Genomic DNA, 24,075 nt, shown 5'->3' on the forward strand with positions numbered 1-24,075 from the left:
CAACCTCCAGAACAGAAAATCAGTAATCACAAGGCTCAAAATCAGTAATTTTGGGTATAAATCAGTAATTTCCTATGCGGCGCTATGACTCTAATAAAAACGGCACGCCAACATTGCACAGAAACATGATTATCTGAAATTTTTGGTGATTTTACTCACACAAAGTTGTTAAATAATGAGTTTCATATCATCACAACACAGTCTTCCAGGAAAAATGGGGGGGGGGGAATATTTAAAAAAAAAAAAAAAAAAAAAAAAAAAAAAAAAATCATTTTTTTTTTTAATCCGTAATTTTAAACAACATTCCGTAATGGTCGTTAATTTCCGTACCAATTACGGGAAATCCGTACTAGTTGGCAGCTCTGCATCATCATCATCACCATCATCATCATCATTACCATCATCATTATCATCATCATCATCATCACCATCACCATCACCATCACCATCATCATCACCATCATCACCATCACCATCACCATCATCATCACCATCACCATCATCATCATCATCATCATCATCACCATCATCACCATCATCATCACCATCATCATCATCATTACCATCATCATCATAACCATCACGATCATCATCATTTATTAAAGTCAGCATTTTCCCTCTTACGAGGGATTACCGACTCTCTCGATATGATGACACTTCCTCCCTCCACCTCTGAACTTTGGTCAAACTTAATTCAACAATTAAATGTAAAGCAGAAACAAGAAAAGATTACCTGCTTCAGCTAATACATATGTGTGCCTATTACTCAACTAGAAACTAAAGACTTATCAATACAACTCCCTCTATGGCTATAGACTAGTCATGTACAGAATGCCCGGCAGTGCTTTCAGCTAAAATAAACTTAATACAATATATGATTTTATCTATATACATGTCATCCTGCTAGATATGGTCATCCACAGAAGTGGGTCAGGAGTCAGTTCAGTACTTAAAACAGAATTATTAATATACTGTTTTGAGATTAGATGAAATAGTTGTAGCTAGATTCCCTGGTTAAGTATATCAAAGATAGCATTTCTATATATATATTTCGATGACAGTATCGGCTAATGACAATAAGATGGATGAAATATTAATGGCACTTTGAAGATGACTTACCTTGTGTCCAAGAGAGCTGTACGCAGAGTCGTGGTTTGGTGAGACTGAGAGTCCAGAATACGGTCCCGTCATGTCTCCAGACATACCTGAAAGACCACAAAGATATAGTGAAACATCTTTTACCTGACTGCTAAGAAAGCATGTGTATGCTTGTAAGTTAAAGCAACCAGGGGACCAATGGCTTTAAAGGTATCGTTTAACAATGTTAAATCTGAGATGCATGGCCCTACATGTAATCAGTGTCTGTGATATGGTGTAATATAAAAGCCCTAAAAAAATTGTGCTTCAAAATGATCATGAAGTGCCTCAAAAAAGTAAAAATCTTTGAGTGACTGGTTTTGCCATACTCACTTTCCCCAATAGACTGTAGTGTTATAAAAACCGTCAGGAAATGGTTTTTTAAATTTCGATTTCCAATCATAAATATCTTGATAATCAGTCGGGCGATCGACTTGTAATAAAAGTCATGAGATTCCTAACTGATCCAAAGGTTTATTATTACGATTGCAGCATGAGGTAAATCCAGGATTTTGTTTAGAATCTGCGGCAAAGATTACCCAATCCCTTTAAAGGAACTGCGATAAATGAGATTAGAAAGTTAGAAGAGAAATCAAATTACCTCTCTCTCGTCTTGACCTGTCTCTCATGTCATGGGAATCTCTCATCTTATCTCCCATCAATTTGGAAGAATCTGGGGAGATTGAATATCATCATCATCTATAAATATTCAGCATTACCCCTGCTAGTCTAACCAATTGGGTGTGCAGGTGTACTATTACACTTGTTACACCATTACATAAGCTCAAGAAAGATTACCAACAGTCCTTTTCAGGACTACACACACTCAAGAAAGAAAGATTACAGAAAGTCCTTTTCAGGACTCCCCAATCCTCCCCCTCTCACGTGGTGCAACCGTAAGCCTACTGTATCTAACACTTCGTCGCCGTTTTCACGAACCGGCACAAGCCACCGAAATCCCTTCAAAATGTAGTTTTTATTTTTTTTGCATTTTTAGCATAAGTTATCAACAATCTTTCATCTCACCAAATTTCAGCATCCAAAACGCTTTAGTTTTTGAGATATCCATGGTTACACAAATGACAAAAACGACACACGAGCCAAAAAGCACGATTCATATTTTCACGAACCGGCACGCGCCGTTATAAGTCAATGGGCTGTGCCGGTTCGTGAAAATATCTTTGCGCTTACAAGACCTAGACGACGCGACACAGGCGGTTGTGCCGGTTCGTGAAAATAAAATACGCGCTAAGACAGCGCGAGCGCTTTTGTCTTGCGCGTAAAGTTACATAGGAAAAACGACACAGTGGCTTGTGCCGGTTCGTGAAAATATTTTTGCTACGTAAACAGCAAAATAATATTTTCACGAACCGGCACGAGAGTCCAAAGCTTTGTAATATTAATAGTAATTGTCATTATGCTTAACAAATGGAATGTATAGAAAATACAGAATATTTTCCTTTCATTGATATGTATTTTGTGATATAAAATTTGACATAAGGCATGTTTCTGGCGAATTCAAAACGGGCTAAACGTAAAACGCGTTTTTCTCAGAATGTACTTATTTCGTTGCGCGTTGGGCTGTGCCGGTTCGTGAAAACGGCGACGACTTGTGTTTCCCAGTGCTCTTTGACATTGAGTGCATAGATTAGGTGTTACTCTCCTATAACATAGGACCTCCTTTTAATGTCCTATCTGAGGGATGCAGTGTTTTAACTGTAAACTAGTCTGCAACTATAGAATAGCGGAGGGGAAAATTTTGTCAAAAATTTGTTTCATTCATGGAGCCCAATAGTATTTTAACAAGTCTTTTCCCCTTCCAACAAACAATATGCAGATGATAATGCAATGTTAAATGTACTAAAACAAAGAAATCAAGCTTTTAGTATTACCATAGTCCCACATATAATAAATACTACAGTATACTCACCAACATGAGCAATGGCAGACATATTGGCCCCAAGGATGGATGTGCTTGCCCCAATAGCTGAAGCATTGATGTGGGAGGCACCAGGAAGTATAGAGGTGTTAACAGCAGGTGTGGAGGCAAACCTCTTGCCCTTCTTGGCTGTGACTGGGGTGCTGAACTGACTGTCCCCATCGGTGGAGGGGTGTGGCTTATGGTGGTGGGAGGCGACGGCAGGACCGGTGGTGGTGGTGGACGGTGCAGGGGCGAAGGACCTTGTAGCTCGCATTGGGACTGATTTTTCACTGGTGCTCTAGGAAGGTTAAGGAAAGAGGGTACAGTGAAACCTGTCTATATAGACCATGCACTCAAGGGAGACAAGAAAAGTGGCCTTTAAAGGCAGGTGGTCTTTATAGAAAGGTGCTTATAGGATATCTTTCAATGAGAAACCATTTTCAAGGGAAACAAAAAACGTGGTCTTTGTAAACAGGTGGTCACTAAAGCAGGTTTGACTGTATTACTAAAGATGCACATGTGAAATTTTCAGAGTTATCAGCTCTAAGAAATTTTAAGATGTTTGCTGAAACTATCATGTTTTCCTCAAATTTGGCTTTATATATTAAACTGATAATATCTTTAAAGGACTTAAAGTACATTTGACGAGAACCTGATCATCTTTCTTTGCAACTCCTTACCCAGGAGAGAAATGGAAAGATTGTGTTCGTACTTGCAGTATACCCCTACAGCAAGTAAAATATATATAGTATGCTCCCCAGGGAGTGGAGATGGTGTACATACTGTGTATGTGATGACTGAATCAGATGGCTGGGGTCATAATATCTGTATAACGATTGGAGACGCTATTTCACATGAAGTGGTGATGATTGTTTCACCTGACTGCTGTAAGTAAGCAACCACGAGACTGATGGCTTTAATTCCTCTACGAGGGACTTGTTAATGAGGATTAATGCCTTACCAAAGAACTTGGTTTCCAACCCAGGACCTCCGGGTTACGAGACCGCTGCTCTACCACTGGCACTGAGCCATCGCGTGCTATAAAAATCTAGATGTATCATAAACCCAATACCCACAGGAACTGGTTGGTCCCTGTGTCAAGCATAAATGAAAATGAGAAAGTTCAGTAGTCAACAGGATAAAATACCTTGGATCTGTCTGTCCTTTTGACGGAGATATTGTTGGTTCGACTACTACTAGACCTGACTCTGCTTGACCCTGGTCTTGTCGATTTCACACCGGTTGTACCAGCGTTGGCTGGTCGGGCTCCAGTGCCACTTGCATTGGACCTGGCTCCAGCACCACTTGTGTTGAACCTGGCCCCTGTTCCACTGATATTGGATCTGGTTCCACTCATGTTAGGCCTGGCTCCGGTCATGCTGATGTTGGGTTCTGATGCTGCAGGTTTGGCTTGACTCTGCATGTATCTGGACTGGACGAATTTCCCTAAAAAGATGCATACAAAATTTTAAAAAAAAATAGTAATCAAAGACTTGAGTTTAATTGTATATTTACCTTGGAGCTAGTAAAGTTAAGGTACTTATACATGATACCTTGTGCCTCATTATGATCATTTTAAAATAAGGAGCGGGAAGGGGGCTCCATTTTACCTGATATTTTTCCAAGATTTTGTCCATGCACTACTCAGGGTTCAACGAGTTTAAGGCAGGGACATGAAAACTAAAATTCAAAGTAATTTGGCCTAATGCTTGTTATCAACCTCCAGAAGAGCAACATCTTTCAGTCTACCGGTAATCATCCTTATTATGTGTGGATTCATGTCATTGCTAAGGGTACGAGTGCTCTGAGTTGGGTCTTGAACCTAGGATATCCCATTTCAAAGCCCATAATCATTCTACCCTCTGAGCCAGACCACCTCCTTTCAATCAGCCACACTACCTAAGGGCATGAGTGCTGTGAGTTGGGTCTTGAACCTAGGATATCCCATTCCAAAGCCCATCATCATTCTACCCTCTGAGCCAGACCACCTCCTTTCAATCAGCCACACTACCTACTGTATCCTGTTTGTGACGAGTCCTCTACGAGGTCCTCATTTTGTGGTTTGGCGTAATAACTTTTGATTCAGACACTTAAAAATTATACCAGACACACGAGTAGAAAGGGTAAACATTTCTGCACACACAGTGAGTCTGTTCTGTTACTTAACCATATTGTATGTGATGCCAGGAATTTGAAAAGTGAAAATGAGCATTATATTATTAGCAACACAATATGAGGTTCAAAATCATTGTTTTTGGATCAAAATTGGCAATCTTTCAACTTTTCTACACAAATTTTACCCATGTACAATGTATAATGTTTTCAGACACATTAAATTTTACTATAACAATGTAGCATTAAAAGAAAAATATTATTGTTGCCAATTTGAAGAACAACATATGATGCCTTTAAAAAATCCTGTCCTTAAACTGCTATTGATGTTGTGAGATAATACAGTCAAAGCTGCTTCAGAGACCACCTGTACAGAAAGACAAACTGTCTGTAAAAACCACTTTTCTTGTCTCGATCCCTTAAAGTGATCTTTATATACAGGTCAAAGACTATAAAAAGACTTCTAAGGGAGAAATGAGCATAGACCACAATTTTTGTTCCCTTGAAGAAAACAAATTCATTGAAACCTGTACATAAAAACCATCTGTCTGTAAGACCACTTATCTTGTTTTGCTTAAAGTGATCCTTATATACAGGTTTCTGAGTGCACTATACAAAGACTTCTTAGGAAGAAACGAGAAAGATAAGTTTCAAATCTAAATACACCTTCACGATTATCCTGAGAGGGACATAAATCCTACCAGGTTTTGCCCAGCCATTAGACAAGAAATGGGAACAGATCAAGTGCTTAGGGTGTGGTTTTCTAAGACTTTGGGACCTTCCTGATACTCTCAAATCTATTATGATCCCTATCCCATAGTGGGCAAAGGGGGCGGCTTGCAAACATGCTATGGTGACCTTGATCTGACTTTCTTTAAAAGCCTGTCCAGAGTTGGAATCCTTTAAGTAGCTCAACATTGTGGTTAAGAATAGAACCAAATTAATCCAATCCATACGGCATTTAATACAGTGTATTTTCCTTGTTGTTACAAGGCACTTCAACAACATGTATTTGGGCCATAGATCACTTGAAATAAACAATACATACAGGATATTAAAATCCTTATTTCCCAGCAAAACAGATGAGACTTCAGGAGTTTCTTGAACTGGTTAATTGATATTAATTTCCAAAACCGGTTACCAATTACCAAACAAGGTAATTTTTTACCGATTGTGGGACAAAACATTTTAAAATCCTGAGAAAGTAGCATTAAAATGCTTGAAATTGGAAAAAACATATATCTTCTCTAAATGCCTAAGGAATACCTCTTTAAAAGGTGAAAAAATAGAAGTATAAAATGAAGATTGAAAAACTATGCTCAAACTACTCAAGCATGAAAAAAGAGGGGATTTTGCGGAAAAGATCCTGGCTCGATTCCCATGAAGAAGTATTAAGTACATCACTCACATTTAACTCACCTTTGACTTTTTTCTTTTTCTTGGTTGATTCACTGCCTCTATGGTCATCGACGCTCATAGCAGTGCCTGGGCGCTCCGATTCAGATGTGAGGTCATTCATTGCATCCTGGGAAACCTGTTGGGATGACGTCTCGTTTGGTTTGAGGGTGCTAGCTGTGGAATCAGTATCCCCATGCCTATGACTATGAGCTGTGAAGGAACAGAAATATGATTACATTTTAGATGGTTAATTTTAAGCCTAACCAGATTTGGCTGTTATGTGATTCCAGGCATTACAGACCACTATTATATACTATTTTTCGAAATTGATTTTTTTTTGTTTAAATAAAAATAATTATTTATATATATTTTTTTTTTGTATTGGGGGGGGGGGGGGGGGGGGAAGGGGACTTATTTATATTCATTTTGACTCTTTTAGATTTGAAGGTCATGGGCAACGATTTATAGGCAGAGTTCTATAAACTTCCACCACTACAACTTCTTCTGGATCTGATTTTATCTTCATACAAATAAAACAAAGTAAAGAATAAAAACAAATGTTTTATCTTATTTTAATACTCTGGGGTACTTTTTACAAATTTAACTGTAAGTGCTCTCTTGCAAGAATGTACAAGCAAGAGAGAGAGAGAGAGAGAGAGAGAGAGAGAGAGAGAGAGAGAGAGAGAGAGAGAGAGATAGAGAGAGAGAGAGAGAGAGGGGGGGGGAGAGAGAGATGTACTTTTATTAAGTTAAAGGTGGATAGATATGTAAAGAAAAATGCATGTAGACAGGTTTCTTTTCCAGAATGATAATGAGGGCAGTAATCACATTAAAAGATCGCAAAAGAAAATCAGAAAGGAAAGACAACATAAAAATAGAACAAACAAAAGGAAAGACCTTCATCCAGTTAAGATTGCATCTAATTTGTTGAAGGAAGGTTTTCATTAATACACGGCAGTAGAGAGCAGAGACAGGCATCATACCTTAATCTTGTTTTGGTAAAAATTCATGAGCATCAATTATTAATAGGGGACTGTCCCAGTGGCAATTACGACTGTGAGTTGGTAACCAAACCGTAAACACACTCTGCATATACTTCCTTACATGACTCCACTTGGTCTGATGGTATAACATAGGCAAATAACAATTTGAGTTTAACGAGGTAATGAAGATGTCTTGTTAGAAGAGGGGTGTGGTCCAGGAGAAGAGGGGCGTGGTCCAGGATGACGAAGGATAAATCAGAAGGGTGCATGTCTATAGGGGCATGTCAAGAGGGTGTGGTCATGAATATTAAATGCTACATAAATTCATGGATGAATATGATAAAAGAGGAGCTTGCTAGATATTCCAATTTTTTGTTGGTGCTATTCTAGAGGTTTATGGTATTCCACACACACATTTTCATCATTTGGAAAGTGGGGTAAGGTTCATGAATACACAGTTATCAATTGAATTAGTCATACCCCTTGTAACAACAAAAATCCCCTCGTAATGAGGGGTGGAGGGGTTGAATTAGGGCCCTTATTGAATACTTTTAGATGTAAGATTTCATATGTCACATTCTAAAGTAACATAAATTGGGACAAATCTATTTTTACATACTTTAAAACATTACAAAACTTGGTAAGGGTATGAATGATCTAGTTGTTAACTGTATATGATTAATACATGAATCAATATCTTTGTAATTCTAAAAGTTCCTCTAGAAGTTTTGGACAACGACTAGGAACAAGAAAATAAAAGTTATGTACCCTTGATGGTGGCACTTACTGTATACTGTAAACAACCTAATGACAATACAGGGGGGGGGGGGGAGCTAGAAAGTTTGGTACTGACTGATCTTCATACTCAAAACACTTCACTCCAAATACAAAGAACTTAGGAGCAAGGAATTTGTGTTTTAATTAGTTGAGGCTCTGGCTTACATGATTTTCCCAATCAACGTTGATTTACAGTGTAAATTGAGAAAATCAGTGATTTAAATCGATTTAAAGTTTTAAAACAATCAAGATGGTCTAAAATCAAGATTAAACAAAACATTAATATTGTCCTCTCGGCTCTAGAGTCATTTTAAAGCTTGCTTTTGAGTGAATATTTTGAGATTTCATAATCTGCCGCATTCATTACAATTCGCTTTAAGCATGACTTGCATGCAATCACTAAACCTTGTCCAGTGATCTACCAACTTCTGTGACGTCAATTCTCTTTGTGAGAAATTCTACAACATCATTCTATCAACATCAATTTCTCTGACGCCATGGCAACAAAGGAACCAGTGACATGACAAATCATCTGATTCATCTCCAAATAGATCCTATTTCTTATCACCACGCCGATCAAACCAAAGATATGAAAAAACGTTGCTTAATGTCCTTCATAAGCTTAATCACTTTTCATCTTCAATTCCTGTCTTTTTTTCATGTCATGCATGTCCTGTATGTAGCTTGCATGCTTGTTCAGCTGGCAAAATGTTGTCACTCCTTAATCCCTTAAATGCGATGTGTTTTCAAAAGAGATTTAAACTCACTTATGCAATTTAGATTTGTGGTTTTTGAAGGTAGGCAAGTTCATGTTTGTACGTTGGACTAAGCTAAATGACTGAGTCAGAAAAAAAAGGATAGGAAACCGCATATTGATCCTTTACAACCATGGGTACTGGGCTTGTCCAGTTATGTCAAATTTGTGGGAAATTGTTCATTTTACGAAAGGATTATGACACTATGACAACAAGTGAGACAATTATCGTTTCATTTACACACCAACAAAAAAGACCAGTGGTAAAGTTTAAAAATAAATATTTAGCCATTTTTTAGAAGTTCACAAGGATAGAATAAAGTTGTATGTTCGTCTTTATTCTGGAGAAAAAATAAATAAAATGAACTGAGTATGCAGAAGTTTAAATCTTGAATACAAGAATACTCCATCTCTCTCATTTTCCAGTAACTTTTCAGCATATACCGAACTAAAAAGCCACTTCTGTCATGTGTATGGGCCATCTTGACAGGGGAGGATGATATTTCCTGTGCCCAAGCAGAGGAAATATCCAGATATATTCATATATTAAACTAATAAACTACAGGTATTGCTTTCTTTGGAGAAAAAAAAGTTGCAATGCAGAAACTATATGACCTGATATGTTCATTGAGTTGGCTTTCCACTACTACAGGATGATACACCACCTCAGTGGCATATCCTGGGTCGATCAACTGATAGGGGGGGGGGGGGCACTCACTGATATGGTATCATGGGGATTGGGAATAGGTGGCCCGGGAACACTGGACATACAAGCTTATATTTTTGCTGCTGCTGCAGAAGTGTACTTCTCTTTTTTTTCCTTGTTTATATTAATGTTCGATGTTGATATTTTTTGGTATAATTAATGTTGATCTTTTTATGTATTGGTGGCCCCTTTTATAAGCCCTGCTTTCTCCGGGGTCACCAAACCACCATGCATTATTCTAAATTCTTGATGTAACTTATTTTGATTGTATATATATTTTGATGGTTGAACAATAAATGAAATTGAATTATAAGAATGATGGGGTGTGAGAGAAGGCCATTGAGTGAGGGGTGGAAAGGGGTATAGACCTTACCTTCTTTTTACCCTATCCCTTTCCTTTTCATTCTCTCCTTTTTCTCTTTACCAAAACATCTTTTAAGCTATTCTCCTGGGGTGGGGGTGGGGGGAGGGGAGGTGGTTACAGGGAGCATTGAGTGTCCACCTGTATATCCCTATAGCTTTATGTCAATCCCCCTCAAAACATAGGCATGCCTCATCAAACTCCAGGTCACCTCATCTCAATCAGATGACGTATCATGACAAATCTACAATTCACCCGTCGCATGTGAACTTGAAAAATGATAATTGAATTTGGCAAAATCGACATTTTGACCTGGTCAAATGTATTTTTTCCGTTGTACCTCAGTGACTCACAAAAGAATTCATCTTGAATGAAACATAGACTTGCCAAATGTTTATTTTATCAGCTTATGGAATAATGTCATCTTCGGATGATGTCACCATGATGTGTAATAGAAAATACAGAGTGAATCATGGGAGAAGATTAATGGACGCTCAATGGAACTGAATTTAAGAAAACAGCCGCCTTACTGTTTTATAATGTCATGAAGTTCTTTCAATGAAGTTTGAAAGAACAAATATTAAATGAGTCACATGAGAGATTTAAAATATTGAATAGCTCAGGGGCACAAAGCTATAAGAAATGAAATAAATGCATGCATTGTTCAAATAAAAGGCCGGTCGGGAAAAACTCAATATTCCAAAATGTGTTCTTCCTTCAGTTAGTTGTTTTAAGGAAGCATTGTTCACAGGGTCTGAAGAAAAAATGTGTTCCCTGTTCTCAAGATTCACCAACTCTTTCTTATCTACAGATTAATGCATTACACCACAACATATTTTAGAGTACTGCGTTAAATTTGCATTGTACTTGTGACAAAAGTTGACTGTAGTAATCTTAAAAACTAAAGTTAACAACTACCGTAAATTATTCCTACCCCTTGTAAATTTGAAGTTTTGTTGGTGTTCTTTCATAACTCAAGAATGAAAGGTGGACTGGTTGAATCAAAGACTTTGTTGAATATAGAATATTTCTAGATGTATGCCCTGCTACGTTGCATTCTCAAGAAACGTTAATAGGAACAAGTCAATTTTTCACATACTTAAAAACAATTACAAAACTTGGCAAGGGTATGAAGAATTTAGCTGTTGACTGTCATTGTACATATAGCAAGAGGGTATTAATAACAATGATAATAGATCATTATATGTATAGCCTTTCATCCTGCCAATATAAGTACAGTTATTATCTTTTGAGATGAATTATACCGGTACTCATATTACACTCCTTTAAATTTAGATATTTCTTCATTCAAAAAATTAAAATGAATTCATCAAGATATGATAAGTACTATAAAATTGAAGAATAGCTTAATTCCTTATTCAGCCACCCCCCTTTCCCATTCACATGATCTCTTTACCCCCCCCCCCCCACCTCTCTCTCTTTCTTTCTCTCTCTGATATAAGTCATTTATCTTTATATCGTCTTTCATTTTACCATACAAATGTTTCCATGTAAACAATTGGTTATATTCTTTTAGTGGGTTATTTGCCCCTAGATCAATTCTTGTCATAAAGTGATTAATGCACTAATAATCACATTTTTGACTTATAACAAATCTTCTGATTATTACGCCATGGAAATCGATAAATCATATCTTCAAATTGATTATTTTCATTTGTTTAATGATTATATTTTAAATCAAGCTCCTCATTAAGAAAATTTGTGAGTCCAAGAACCTTTTAAAATATTTGTAAATAAGACGATAAATCTTTGAGATACAAACCACGCCTCTCCTAACCTACATCGGAGAGACCTTGCTCTTTACATAAGCAATCATAATTAAAATGAGAATGACATTATACAGTCAAACCTGCTTTAGTGACCACCTGTCTACAACAAGCACATTTTTTGTTTTCCTTGAAAATGGTTTCTCATTGAAACATGTACTGAAGGAACCTGTCTACAAAGACCACTTTTTGTGTTTCTCTTGGGCGGTCGCTGTAGACAGGTTTGACTGTATAATAGATATTTTAGATGACATAAAGGAAGTGTAGAGGAAAGCGGTTTAAACTAGTTTAAACCGGAACTAATCCACTTGAATGATGTCATGAAGATAAACGACCATCATAGCAAGGTCATTGAAAGGTTAAGAAATTAGGCCAACTGGCATAACTGTAATACTGACCACTGGGAGCTATTATCAAAGATGGACGTCTAGAACCTTTTAAAAGAATAAATCCAAAAAAGAATCAAGAATATTAAACATCTCCAACCAATAAAGTCCTACTCTTTTTATAACCAATCAGAGCTGAGATTGTGCAAAAAATGTTCATATTAATTTACTGATTAAAATTTGTATTACTGATTAAAGTTAAATGACCTGCACTTATCTGCTTTAATGATGACATGAATGGATAAAAATAGATACATCACAGCAAAGTGAGGGTTGAGGAAACTAGGTCAACTTTGTATAACTGCAATTTGTCCACTGAACTTAAAGGCTTGCAGCCTTGCAGAGGGGGGGGGGGGGGGTGTTGAGAGTCTTGAACCTTTCAGAATAACGAATATCTGGAATATTTAATGCTCTAAGTCATTAGGAAAGCCCTACACTATTACATGTAATAAGCAAAAAGAGCTATGATCAAGATCAGAAATGTATTAGTGAGTAAAATTGAACAAAAATGTAATGATTTATATCACAGCTGCATAAGAAGAATGTGCATTGAATCAGCACAATCACAGAACAAAAGCTTTGAATTCAAGTGGACTGCTCTATTTCAATATATATATATATATATATATATATATATGGCATATCAAGGCCTATACTTCAATCTACTTCAAGATCAAGTCCACAGGGGAGGGAGGGGATTAGCACTGCTAAATCCCATCTTTTACTCTCTCACATTCCTGACAATGAGGCTAGGCTTCGACAGTGTCAGACCCCTCCAGTCTGAGGGTGTCAGTGAAGCAGGCGCGGGACAGTAAGCGTCTTTCCGCTCCTCGGCGATACTCGAGCGCTGTCACAACATATCGTGTGACCAGAGTAGCTAGTTAGGCTTCACCACGGAGTACATTCAGCACGAGGGGACTAGCTAGCTCGCACCTCGCACGCGACAAGGATTTAACGACTTGCCAGGAGACTGAATCTCCAACAACGAGGGCAGTGATCCTCGCACATCACAAGGGCTCTAATCGATACCTTCCTCCGTGGGGTTCCCTTCCATCCCTCCTGCTCCCCTTTTAATCCAATTAAGGGCCTCCAAGAGCTCAAGCTTTATTCTTTTGCATCGTCCGTAGCGGTGGAGAACAGAGAGAAGGTAAAGTGAAAGTTGTTAAGCCATCGGAAGAAGTTCGAGGTACTTTCAGCTGACATAAACTCGTGCTGTTTTATATATTCAACGTGCTACGGGGAAAAGGCTTAAAGCCCCTCTTTTCATGTCGGAGATACTCTTCATTGACATATATTCCAGTGACCTCTAATATCTACTTGTTACACTTTGGATCATCCATCTGGTCTATGCTTCTGTCTCTGACACCATTGTTTCTCTGGATGCTTGGAATACTTTAACCTCATTTTCATTTCACGTGAACAGTGGATTCTTTATTTTTCAACCATTGTTTAAGGAATACCTGCTGCCTTTTCCTAACCAGGTAAGTAAAATTCCGCACTTTTTCATTTTATCTAAGTTTATGCTTCAAAATAACTGCATTGCTTGATTTAATCAAGAGGACTGTGTGATATGTGTTCGTGAAAGTTATGTCATCATTACTCATTTTTGCACCAGTGGTACAATTGTCAATTGTATTATTAAAGAACAAAAGGGTAGAAAGTCAATGTTTAAAAAACATCAAATTAAATTTCATTGGTATTCCAGGCATCTTCTAGACAAAAAATATGTATTTATACATCTAGCATCTGTTTTGATGCTTTTACCTTGGGGTAATAATGAATGACAAAATACATGAGAACGTAAATTGATTTAGAATATACATGTATGGGTATATTCAGGTATGAACAAAAAATATATAAAATCACTCATCTTTCTTTTCTACAAAAACATGACTAGTACTCCATTTCTCCCCCCCCCCCCCCCCCCCCCCCCCCCCCCTCTCTCTCTCTCTCTCTCTATAAAAAAAGCTACTGATGTACAGAGATGGGCAATTCCACGGTAACGAAAGGACACTCAGACAAGATTTTTGAACTTCAGGTTCATACTAAAAGAACTGTTTTATTAGTATAAGATGTGAAACAGTACAGATATAATACCTATATAAGTGCCTTTAATTCTCCCAAAAAAAATTGTCATTATAGTTAAGTAGTTTAAGAATGTGCATATTAATTATCTCGGTAACGGAAGGACATAAAAATGGACATGGTTTTTCCAGTTAATTAGTGTTTATCCAAACTTTGTGAAGTTGATGAAGCTTTCCACTTGACTGAAACACATTTTGTTCCCCATAGTTTAATACATACTAATAAAACATTTCTTTTAGTATGAACCTGAAGTTCAAAAATCTTGTCTGAGTGTCCTTCCGTTACCGTGGAATTGCCCAGATTCATTGTGAAAATGTCATCCACAGTCATTCCAAATTGTTTAACTTGGTTATTAATGTTATCAAAGTTATGTAGTGATATTGTGCTGTATAGAACATACCGGTACTCTAAACTCTGCAGAAATAGTCCTTTTTCAGCTAGGTGAATATGTATGGATATTATTTTCTCCTCTTTAATGATTAGTACAATATGATGTGGTGCATTATATCCCTAAGTGAGTTCCATCCAAGCCACAAAGTATATTTTCCCCTGATGATATAAAAGCAATACTCATTGTGGTTACTCCTTAGGGGACTATTCTTTAAAACAGAAAACAAAACTAGAAATTACTGTAAACTAGAAATTTCTCCCTCAAATTCTGGATTTCAGGCATTACTCCAAGCTTTTATTTAAACCTTGTGCAATAATGTACAGACGGCTATTACATACCCAGTGTGTCTACCCACCGTGGGGAAGCAGAGGGAAACTTTTCTAATTTCCTGTTTATGAGCTTCCCTCCATAAGTGGCAATTCATTACCAAGCGACCTGACCCCCCTATACATGCGCATGGAATGGTCGAGCCTTGTGTGCCAAACCACAGGAATCTACACGTGGGTGTAATCATTATCGAGGAGAAAAAGGGGTGAACTTGGAAAGAGTAGGTGGCTGGGATTTGATCGTGTCCAGGATCAGCGATACAGAGGCCCAGCTTTCCACTCACATTTCCTTTTCAAGACTTCTAGATTATAACTTTTTGTTTGTTTTGAGAATGGCAAGGTTTCAAAGTAATCAGGCCTGGAAGTAATACAGGTCATTGCGGGGCGTGGGGATCCATCTTTGTTTCATACATGTACTGTGTAATATTCTCTGCTGGAAGTCAGAATAACATGAACCCATATTCTTGGATACAGAGTTAACACCCTTCTCTCACACTAAAAATAAAGTTGAGTTCTGGTCAGGCGATTGCACTACCTACAGTTAATTCGCTTAAGTCGAATCTGTTGGGACAGCAAAAAATAGTGTAACTTAACTGGTATGCAAAACTCGACATTTTGTACAGTGTTTTTTTAATGATTAGACTTTAATACAAACAATTAGAATTGTGCAATTTTGGGTTAACTGTAGATTCAATATGAGATGTTTATATCGGCCAAGCACAATGTATTTATTGTACAGCTCAAGGTACATCATCCAAAATATTGGTTACATTCTGTCATGCTTGCTGCTGTGTTGGACAAAGCTTGTGCAAACTATTGTTAATAATCCAGGCCCCCCCCCCCTATAGCCTTATTCACACAAGATGTGGTAAGCTATCTGTGAAACGCATGCTGTGGTAATTGTAGTAATGTAGCAATATTGAATAACATGTCTCTCACAAGGGATACATTCTTTATACTCTTTTTATACAATTTTCGTGATTTTTAAATTATGTGAAAAATTGATTTGTCCCAATTTATGTTTCATGAGAATGTGACATATCAGAGTTCACATCTAAAAGTATTCAACAAAGGCCCTAATTCAACCATTCCACCTTTCAATCTTGAGTTATGACCACAAAAAAAAAAACATCAAAATTACAAGGGGTATGAATAATTTAGTTGCTAACTGTATATGTACAAGGGTGCAGGAATTGAGGTCTTCTCTGCAAATACACAGCTTCTCTTTTAATTATACACCCCCATCTCCATCTTACATTTTTTTTAAAATCAATTATTTTGTCATGGCTTTCTTTTAACGTTTATCCTGCCACAGCTTCATCCAGACAGTTCTCTCCATTGCGAAAGGGATTAAAGTGGAATCTAATGAAACCTTGGATTTCTTCGGAACTGCTATAACAGCTTTAGCATTCCTCCTTGGACTAAAGTCCTTAGTCGGTATTAACTCACCCCCAAAACCAACGAGGGCCCCCCTATTTAGGGATGGTTGTTCCGTTGCCAGGGTAACAGGTCGAAAATGACTAATTCCATGAATGTTTTTTTAATCCTTTTGACAGTGTGCATGCTTTATGTGCGTGTCACACGTCAACACATGTGTACATGCATCCACCCTCCCAGGCAAATTGTAACAAATCATTTTAAGCAATTGCATAATCGTGTATAATCGCCTGGCCTTCAGCCATATCCAGCAATCCCCCAAATAATCACAATTATTACCTGTCTACCTCATATATGACACTGAAAGATTTATCTTTCATCTCTCAAACGAGTTTTTCCAGGAAAAATGAGTGTCTTGACTTGTCTTGATATCAAAATCAAATCATCACTCATAGTAATATTGAGGCAAAAAATTCTACTTTAATATACATGGATGTTATAAAATTGATGGCACTGTGCTTAGTGCAGTCAGAGGATGAATCATAAAATGTCATGGTTAACCAGCCATATTCCCAATTCCCTACATGATAGTTTCCTGACAGGAATGGTTTAATTGACAGTGTGGTCAAAATGCTAACCTGTCCTTTAATAATTTCTGGAAATAAATAGAAACAAAATATGTAATTCGGTATTTAACACTTACAGTATATACATGTAGATTGTATTTAGATATCAAAGAAAACTATTATGGCTGAAAACCTTGTAAACAGATAATATAAAGGGAACAGAATTGTTTCTTGAGACAACACATTTATTCCCAGAGCAAAGTCAGTAATGCACAGTTTATCACATCTCATCAATAACATCACTGTTGTCTTGGTGATTGAGAGGTTTTTTGCATTGTTCTTATCTACCCTTGTTGTTTTTTACATGGGAAATTTTTTTTTTTTCAGCTATAATTTTCTCTACATTTTTTATGGTATTTCCTAGAAAACTAAACAATTTTCTTATGGGGAAAAAATGGAAAATAGATCCCCCCAAAAACATATTTTTAGGCTAAGGATTTGGAACAAGAGATAGAAAGATGTATTCAAAGTTGAAATAAGTATTAATTTTTTTTTTCTTTCTGTGCTGTTTATACACTATTTTTCAAATGGTTTTAGACTTATTTATTTTGACTAGGGTAAATATATCCTATTTTGAATGCTTACCAGTATTACTTTTTTTTAATAGATTTCAGTTCTTTATTTTGAGTACAGAATTCTGGGTGTTTACAATTTCCATCGATATATATTTTTCATTTTAAAAATATTTAATGAATTTCTTCTCATGATACTCATCACCATCTTTTTCTTCAAACATTAATTTACATATTGTTCAAGCCACAGACACTGCATTAATGACATCCTTAAAGCTCGGCTGAGCACAGAATCCGCAGATGAATCAGATTGTTCGACGAAACATGCTTCCCCACAATTTCTTGGCAACCGCAAGATGTTTTAAAACTTCCACACACATGATCCAAAAAGACTCTCAAAAAAATACAAATTCTGAACACTTATATATCAAAATATATATTTTTTTTTTTGAGGGGGGGGGGATGAATGTCTAATGTAAGAAGAATTCTTTTCTTTTACCCTTCACATATTCCAAGCAATATACACCAGCTCGACTGAGTGCAGAATCTGAAAATCAATTTCAATTTATTTATGTTTCCAACAAAACATTACAAATCAGTTATAAGCATTTACAACAATTTAGGAATACATATTGGAAATAGAGGGGTACACTTAAAAGCAATGCTTGTGCAAGTGTGGACACCACAAATGAAAATTATTCATACTGCTCTTCAAAACATTTTACCCCACAATTTCTTGGCAACTGCATACACCAATACCAAGATGTTTCTAAGCCTCTGCAAACATGACCCCAATAGACTCTCCAGATAAATCAATTTCTGAAAACTTTCTTCGGAATATGTAGAGTTTAAAACTTTGCGGACAGTGTTCTGGGTGTTCTAATCTTCCTACTGATAGTGATACATAACTGTCATTCTAAAAGGGATTTGATAAATTATAAAACATATTTCTTTTTCTTTACTTTTCATGCATTCGTTGAGCCACAGACACTACATCAACGACACCATTGAAGCTTGAATGAGTGCAGAATCCGCAAATCAATCAGATTGCAATCCAAAACATTCTACTCCAAAATTTCTTGGCAACTGCATACATCAAGATGTTTCCAAGCATCCGCAAACATGACCCAAAAAGACTCTTCTGACAGCCCAAGATCTAGGAATATCTCAAATCGGAAACATCCATTATCTCTTCTAAGGCTCGGCCCACTCACTCTCTGAGTGCTTGTCCCCGAATTTTGTCATTTTTGGCAAGCGTATGTCGATCACGAGTGATTAAAAATAGTAACAAGGGGGTCATCCCAGATACAGCAAGATGGCTTGCTTCTTAAAGAGATGACAGTGTGAGGAATTAAAACAGGTTTCATCTAAAAGCATGTGAGCCGTCTTGGCAAGTCCTTATAAGCAATTTGTCAGGTTCGTTTAAGTTTACCATAGTTGATGAATTATAGCGAAATACTCATGACATCATTTTTATATAGGAATACATGAACGAGGTGAACATTAATTTAGAAATCTGACAAGAATCTGGATAACATTTTTTTGCTTGTATTTGATGTTTTTGTGATCCTTGACAAATATTAAAAGATGGATATGTGGATTTCAATTATTTTGGAATTCCTTCTGGAATTTGGAAGCTTTTTGGAATTCGTAACGGAAACGGAAACTAGATCACACTGCATTGTAACTATTGCCATTATTGTTTTGTGTGGTGAAAAAGAAATACAGACGAACAAGGGGCCATAATAGTATACAAATTATAAAAAACTGCATATTATCACTTCATTTGTTTCCAGTTGACAAGAAAATAAGCTATTCATTCAAAGACAGAGGCCTATGTTCTCAACAAAAATGACTAACCTTCAAAGAAATTTGGCAAAGATGAAGTCTGTTCAGACAATGGCTCCCTTGAACAAAATGTCAAAATTTGTCAAAATGGACCTGATTAAGGCCAGTGGATGTCTACTTCAACCATTGATCACTACATGTAGCTGCTACTGAATGACATTTCACTGCAAGCAAGCTAGTGTGTTCCCATTGACAAATCAGTATGCTTCTGTACATTGTGCTATGGGGACAGTCCCTTTTGTCATTTGTAAATACCATGATACAGAAAGAATACATTTCAATATGAATTTAACTTTGACACTCCCAAAACAGGTCTCAGTCACTTTACATGTATCTCTCGCCTTCCTATTTTTTGAAGGTTTTTCCTGTGTTTTTCGCTCTAAAATTTGCAATATTTTCAAACTTGAGAACGAACTTACACATTTCTGCAATTGAGGGCTTCGGATTAAATCTTCATAATGATTTCAATATAGAACTGTGCGTTAGCAAATTAGCTGTTAGTGGATTTAATGTCCAAAATACTAATTATCAGCAAGACATTTTTTTACTATTAAAGGCAATTTCTTTTGATTAGCTGCTAATCTGTAGGTTTATTAATTTATTAATTGATTTCCTTCCTTCAAGCTTGCATGTACATCCAATATGTCCATACTGATGCTCAAACGTGTACACATAACCAGTAGTGAGGTCCACGGTCACCGAATCTTTTGACCTCAAGGACGACATGAATATAAATAGATGGGACAAGAGGAAACAGATAGTATCAGGAGTCATGGGGGAATTCATTACAGTGATGAAAAATTCCCGACCAGACTCCGAGAATTGCTTGTGATGTCATGCCTATTTTGCAAGATTTTTCTACAAGATTGTTAGATGACGTAAATCCTCGGACCTATAACAAATTTTCTCGAGTCTGTTCATTGAAATTGGCTGTGTTCTGGTCATGCATTGGGATTATGAAAGAATCATCTAGAAGTTTTTTGGTAAAAGGAGACTATGTAGCAAGTAAGTAAGAATTATTTTTGTACTTTGAATACCAAAATGATAAAATATTGACTAAAATTGTTGATGAAAACTAATCAAAATGCAAGTGAAGTACAGGATATGTGGGTAAAGGGTAAAAATGAGAATTGCAAAAGCTTCATGTGACAAAAGTTTCTGGATTTATCATACTTCTTATTTCTATGGTTATGTATAGAGTACCGAAGCTGTGACATCATAAAAATCAATTTTTAGAATTTCTCTTTTTTTTTCTTCGTTTTCCGAAAGAGCATAACAAATAATGTCCAAATGTCGAAAACCAATTGAATGCTGGTATGTTAAGTATTGGCTGAGATACTGTATGACCATTTGAATAAATGTATTTCCTAGGAACTCAGAGCAAATAACACTGAATTCCTATGGGAAATCTTTTTATTCAGATGGCCATATCTCAGCCAATAGTTAAGATATTCAATTGGTTTTTTAACATTTGGACATTATTTGTTATGCTCTTTCGGAAAATGAAGAAAAAATTGAGAAATTCTAAAAATAGATTTTTGAAGACGTCATACTGCACCACTCTATATTAAAGGGTAAAACCTCCAAGAAGCAGGTCATGTTATTAACACATCTGCAGTCAATTAGATCGTAGTCTGTTCTATCATGTCTTTCTTGAGACCTACCACATCAGGCCTGTATTCATCAGCTCAAGTTTGCCAAAAAACCAGTTATTTCAACTATCCCGATCACAAATTATCCAGCTAACTTGCGTCTTCATCAGCCTACATTTGCAATTAGCTGGATATTTGGTCAAGCAAAATATCCCGCGAAATCTTGGTCCTGTTTCCAAAACATCCCGCTATTTGGGAAATAGCGGGCTAATTTGCGCCCATCCAAGCTAGTTTGTGATGAGTGTATCGGTCTGGTGAAAACACAGTTTCAAGCTTCAGGATAATATCCCGAGTCTAAAAATAGCGGGTTATTTGGCAAACTCGAGCTGAGGAAGACAGGCCTAAAGTGTACAAAGGCACAAGTCCTGGGATAGCCTTTAGAAATGATGGATATAAATAGGCTTATGAAGAGAGCTGTAAAGGGTAGAAGTATCAAGAAGTGGGTCAATAGGGGGGGGGGGGTGGAGATTGGTGTGTGATGTCATGCCTGGAGTCAATCAGATTCTTAAACATGATTAAACATGTTGCGTGATGGTGTGAATCCGTAGACCTACCACAAAGTTTCATGAACCATAACATTGTATCTAGGTGGTCTTCTGAAGTGAGTGATGAATATGAACTCACGATTGATAACATTTGCCAAATGGACCCTAAATAGCAGCCCTAGTAATAACAGAATTACTGTTAGAAACATCTCTAATGCGCATATATCCATCCCAAGGGATGCTCAAGGCACCTCACAACATGCACATGTAAATAACAAAAACAGTGTGGATGATTAAAAAGATGAAGTATACTATGTTATATACCTCACTTAAGAAATCCAGCCATCTGATTGGTTGAAATTGCATTCATAAACTTTAACTGTTCCCAAAAATTCCCAGTAACCATGGTTAAAACAGTTCAAAATCCCAATAACCATGGTTATTGGGAAAATAGGTCAGTCTCCATGGTTACCCCATAGGTTTACATGTTAAAAAATGGTCTGAGCGATCGAGGATACCGTACGTGTGCGAAGAATTGGTCAGTAATTTCAATACAATTGAATCTCGATCGATCTTACCGACAATTTTATCTTGCATTGTTGACATGAAGACGAAAATAAACTTCCAAAAACAAAAAAACAACATCTGCCGATAGATCTTGATCTAAGTTCATTGCAAAAGTAAAAGAAGGGCCCGTTTAATGGAGCAGAAGCGAAGCATCCACCACCGAAGCCGTTGTCAATCCATTTTAATGTATATATTAGAGAAAACTGCTTAATAAGGAAACAGAGCGCGATAGCCGAGAGGTTTAAGGCGGTGATTTTGGTTACATCACCCTTTGTACGCAAGAGTTCGAATCCCATCGTCGACAAAAGTTTTTTTTATTTTTATTTTTTATTTTTTAGTCTATTTTTTTTCGGCATATAAAAGTATTAATGACTGCTTTAATATTCGAGAAATAGTTGTTTTTATACGCTCTCGGGAAGGTTACAATTGGGCTATTGCCCTTGGCACGCCTCGCGTAATAGCACAATTCTAACCTTCCCTTGAGCGTATAAAAACAACTATTTCTCTCAAAGCAGTCATTAATACTATAATATTGCATGGAGGACAGTGTGAAACAAAAATAGTACGGTAAAGCCTAGCTGTCTATAATAACCACCCAAGGGACACAAGAAAAATGTTCTTTATAGGCAGATGGTCCTTATTTAGAGGTTCCATTAGTACGTATTTCAATGAGAAACCATTTTCAGTCAAGGGAAACAACAAATGTGGTCTTTTTAGGTGGTCACTAGATCAGGTTTGACTGTAGTAGAAGTATATAAAGCATATAGAAGAAGTGTTAGTAGTAGAAGAAGTAATGGTAGCAGAATAGAAGTAGCAGCAGCGTTGACAACAGTAGTATCCCGATCGTTGTGTATCATTACATGTAGGCATCGTGTCATAGATTGATTGGACGGTTTTTAAATCTTTATCTAATTTGTAAATCATTAAAGAATCTTTAAATGATCCATTATGTATAATTCAATCAGTGTTTAAACAGAGATTTAATTTTCAATAGAGCCTTGGCTCCAAACTAGGAGTTTTACAAACCAATTTATGATAACAAATATGCCCTTGCGTTTGCTTGTTCACGAACAGAGACATTCCATCCTTCAATTCTAGAAGATTCTTCCAGGTGTCCAAACTGGCAGTTTCGCTACATGTAGTCTTGGGAATAGTTAGCAGATCGAGGCATACATATGGAATTCCTAGAAAACATATGAGCTTTTCAGATAATACATGATTGTATTGTATTTCATGATGACTGAGCCTGAATTACATCACAGCGCTCCTATATTTAGCCTCGCCAAGTTTCCAACCGGAAGTCCCTGGCAGGCAACGGTAGGGGGCTACCGGGAAAAATGAGGGGAAAGGCAACTTATTACAAAAACGAAAATAAACTTACAAGCCATGGATGATTCCCGCGAGATGACGGGTGATTCGGGGCTCTGCCCTGGGAGACCGTGCTGCGTGTGCTGGTCGAGCTCCACGGAAGCCCCTTCTCTGGAATCTGCGTCAGCGAGGATGGTTACCGAGGGAACCGAGTCGATATGTACCCTGGCCGCTTCCTCTGTGTATCCCGCGTTTCTGTGGGGTAAGGAAATATTGGACTTGGCAGGGCAGGATGTTTTGCATTTCATAATATACACACAAGATCACACACACAAATATCTAACCCACACACATGCGTACACCAAACGAAGAATTCCTACGATGCTGAATACTTCAACAACAAAGATATACAGTTGCACATAGTTCTCCACATACTCTGGACTAACGAGCTTGCTTTCCAAAGCCCAGCAATAGTTATTCATATTTCTTACAACTTAAGCGGTGTCTTTGCTTGAATTCTTGGAACTGGGTGCATATCTCTGGAGTGGAAACCAAGCCATCTCCGACAAGCCTGAA

General features: G+C 37.1%; 1 protein-coding gene across 2 annotated transcripts in view; it reads right to left on the reverse strand.

The window, feature by feature from the left end:
* LOC115927193 overlaps nt 1-24,075 on the reverse strand; it is a 43,741-nt gene that overhangs the window by 5,996 nt on the left and 13,670 nt on the right. For both annotated transcript variants that reach the window (XM_030992698.1, XM_030992691.1), the window contains exons 6-11: nt 23,573-23,754; nt 6,590-6,778; nt 4,206-4,504; nt 3,068-3,356; nt 1,739-1,810; nt 1,120-1,205 (exon numbers count right to left, since the gene is read on the reverse strand). In XM_030992698.1, the coding sequence (XP_030848558.1) occupies nt 1,120-1,205; nt 1,739-1,810; nt 3,068-3,356; nt 4,206-4,504; nt 6,590-6,778; nt 23,573-23,754 (1,117 nt within the window). The remainder of the gene's footprint in view (nt 1-1,119; nt 1,206-1,738; nt 1,811-3,067; nt 3,357-4,205; nt 4,505-6,589; nt 6,779-23,572; nt 23,755-24,075) is intronic.

Source organism: Strongylocentrotus purpuratus, unplaced genomic scaffold (assembly GCF_000002235.5).
Source record: "Strongylocentrotus purpuratus isolate Spur 01 unplaced genomic scaffold, Spur_5.0 spur5_contig_847, whole genome shotgun sequence".
Taxonomy (NCBI): Eukaryota; Metazoa; Echinodermata; class Echinoidea; order Camarodonta; family Strongylocentrotidae; genus Strongylocentrotus; species Strongylocentrotus purpuratus.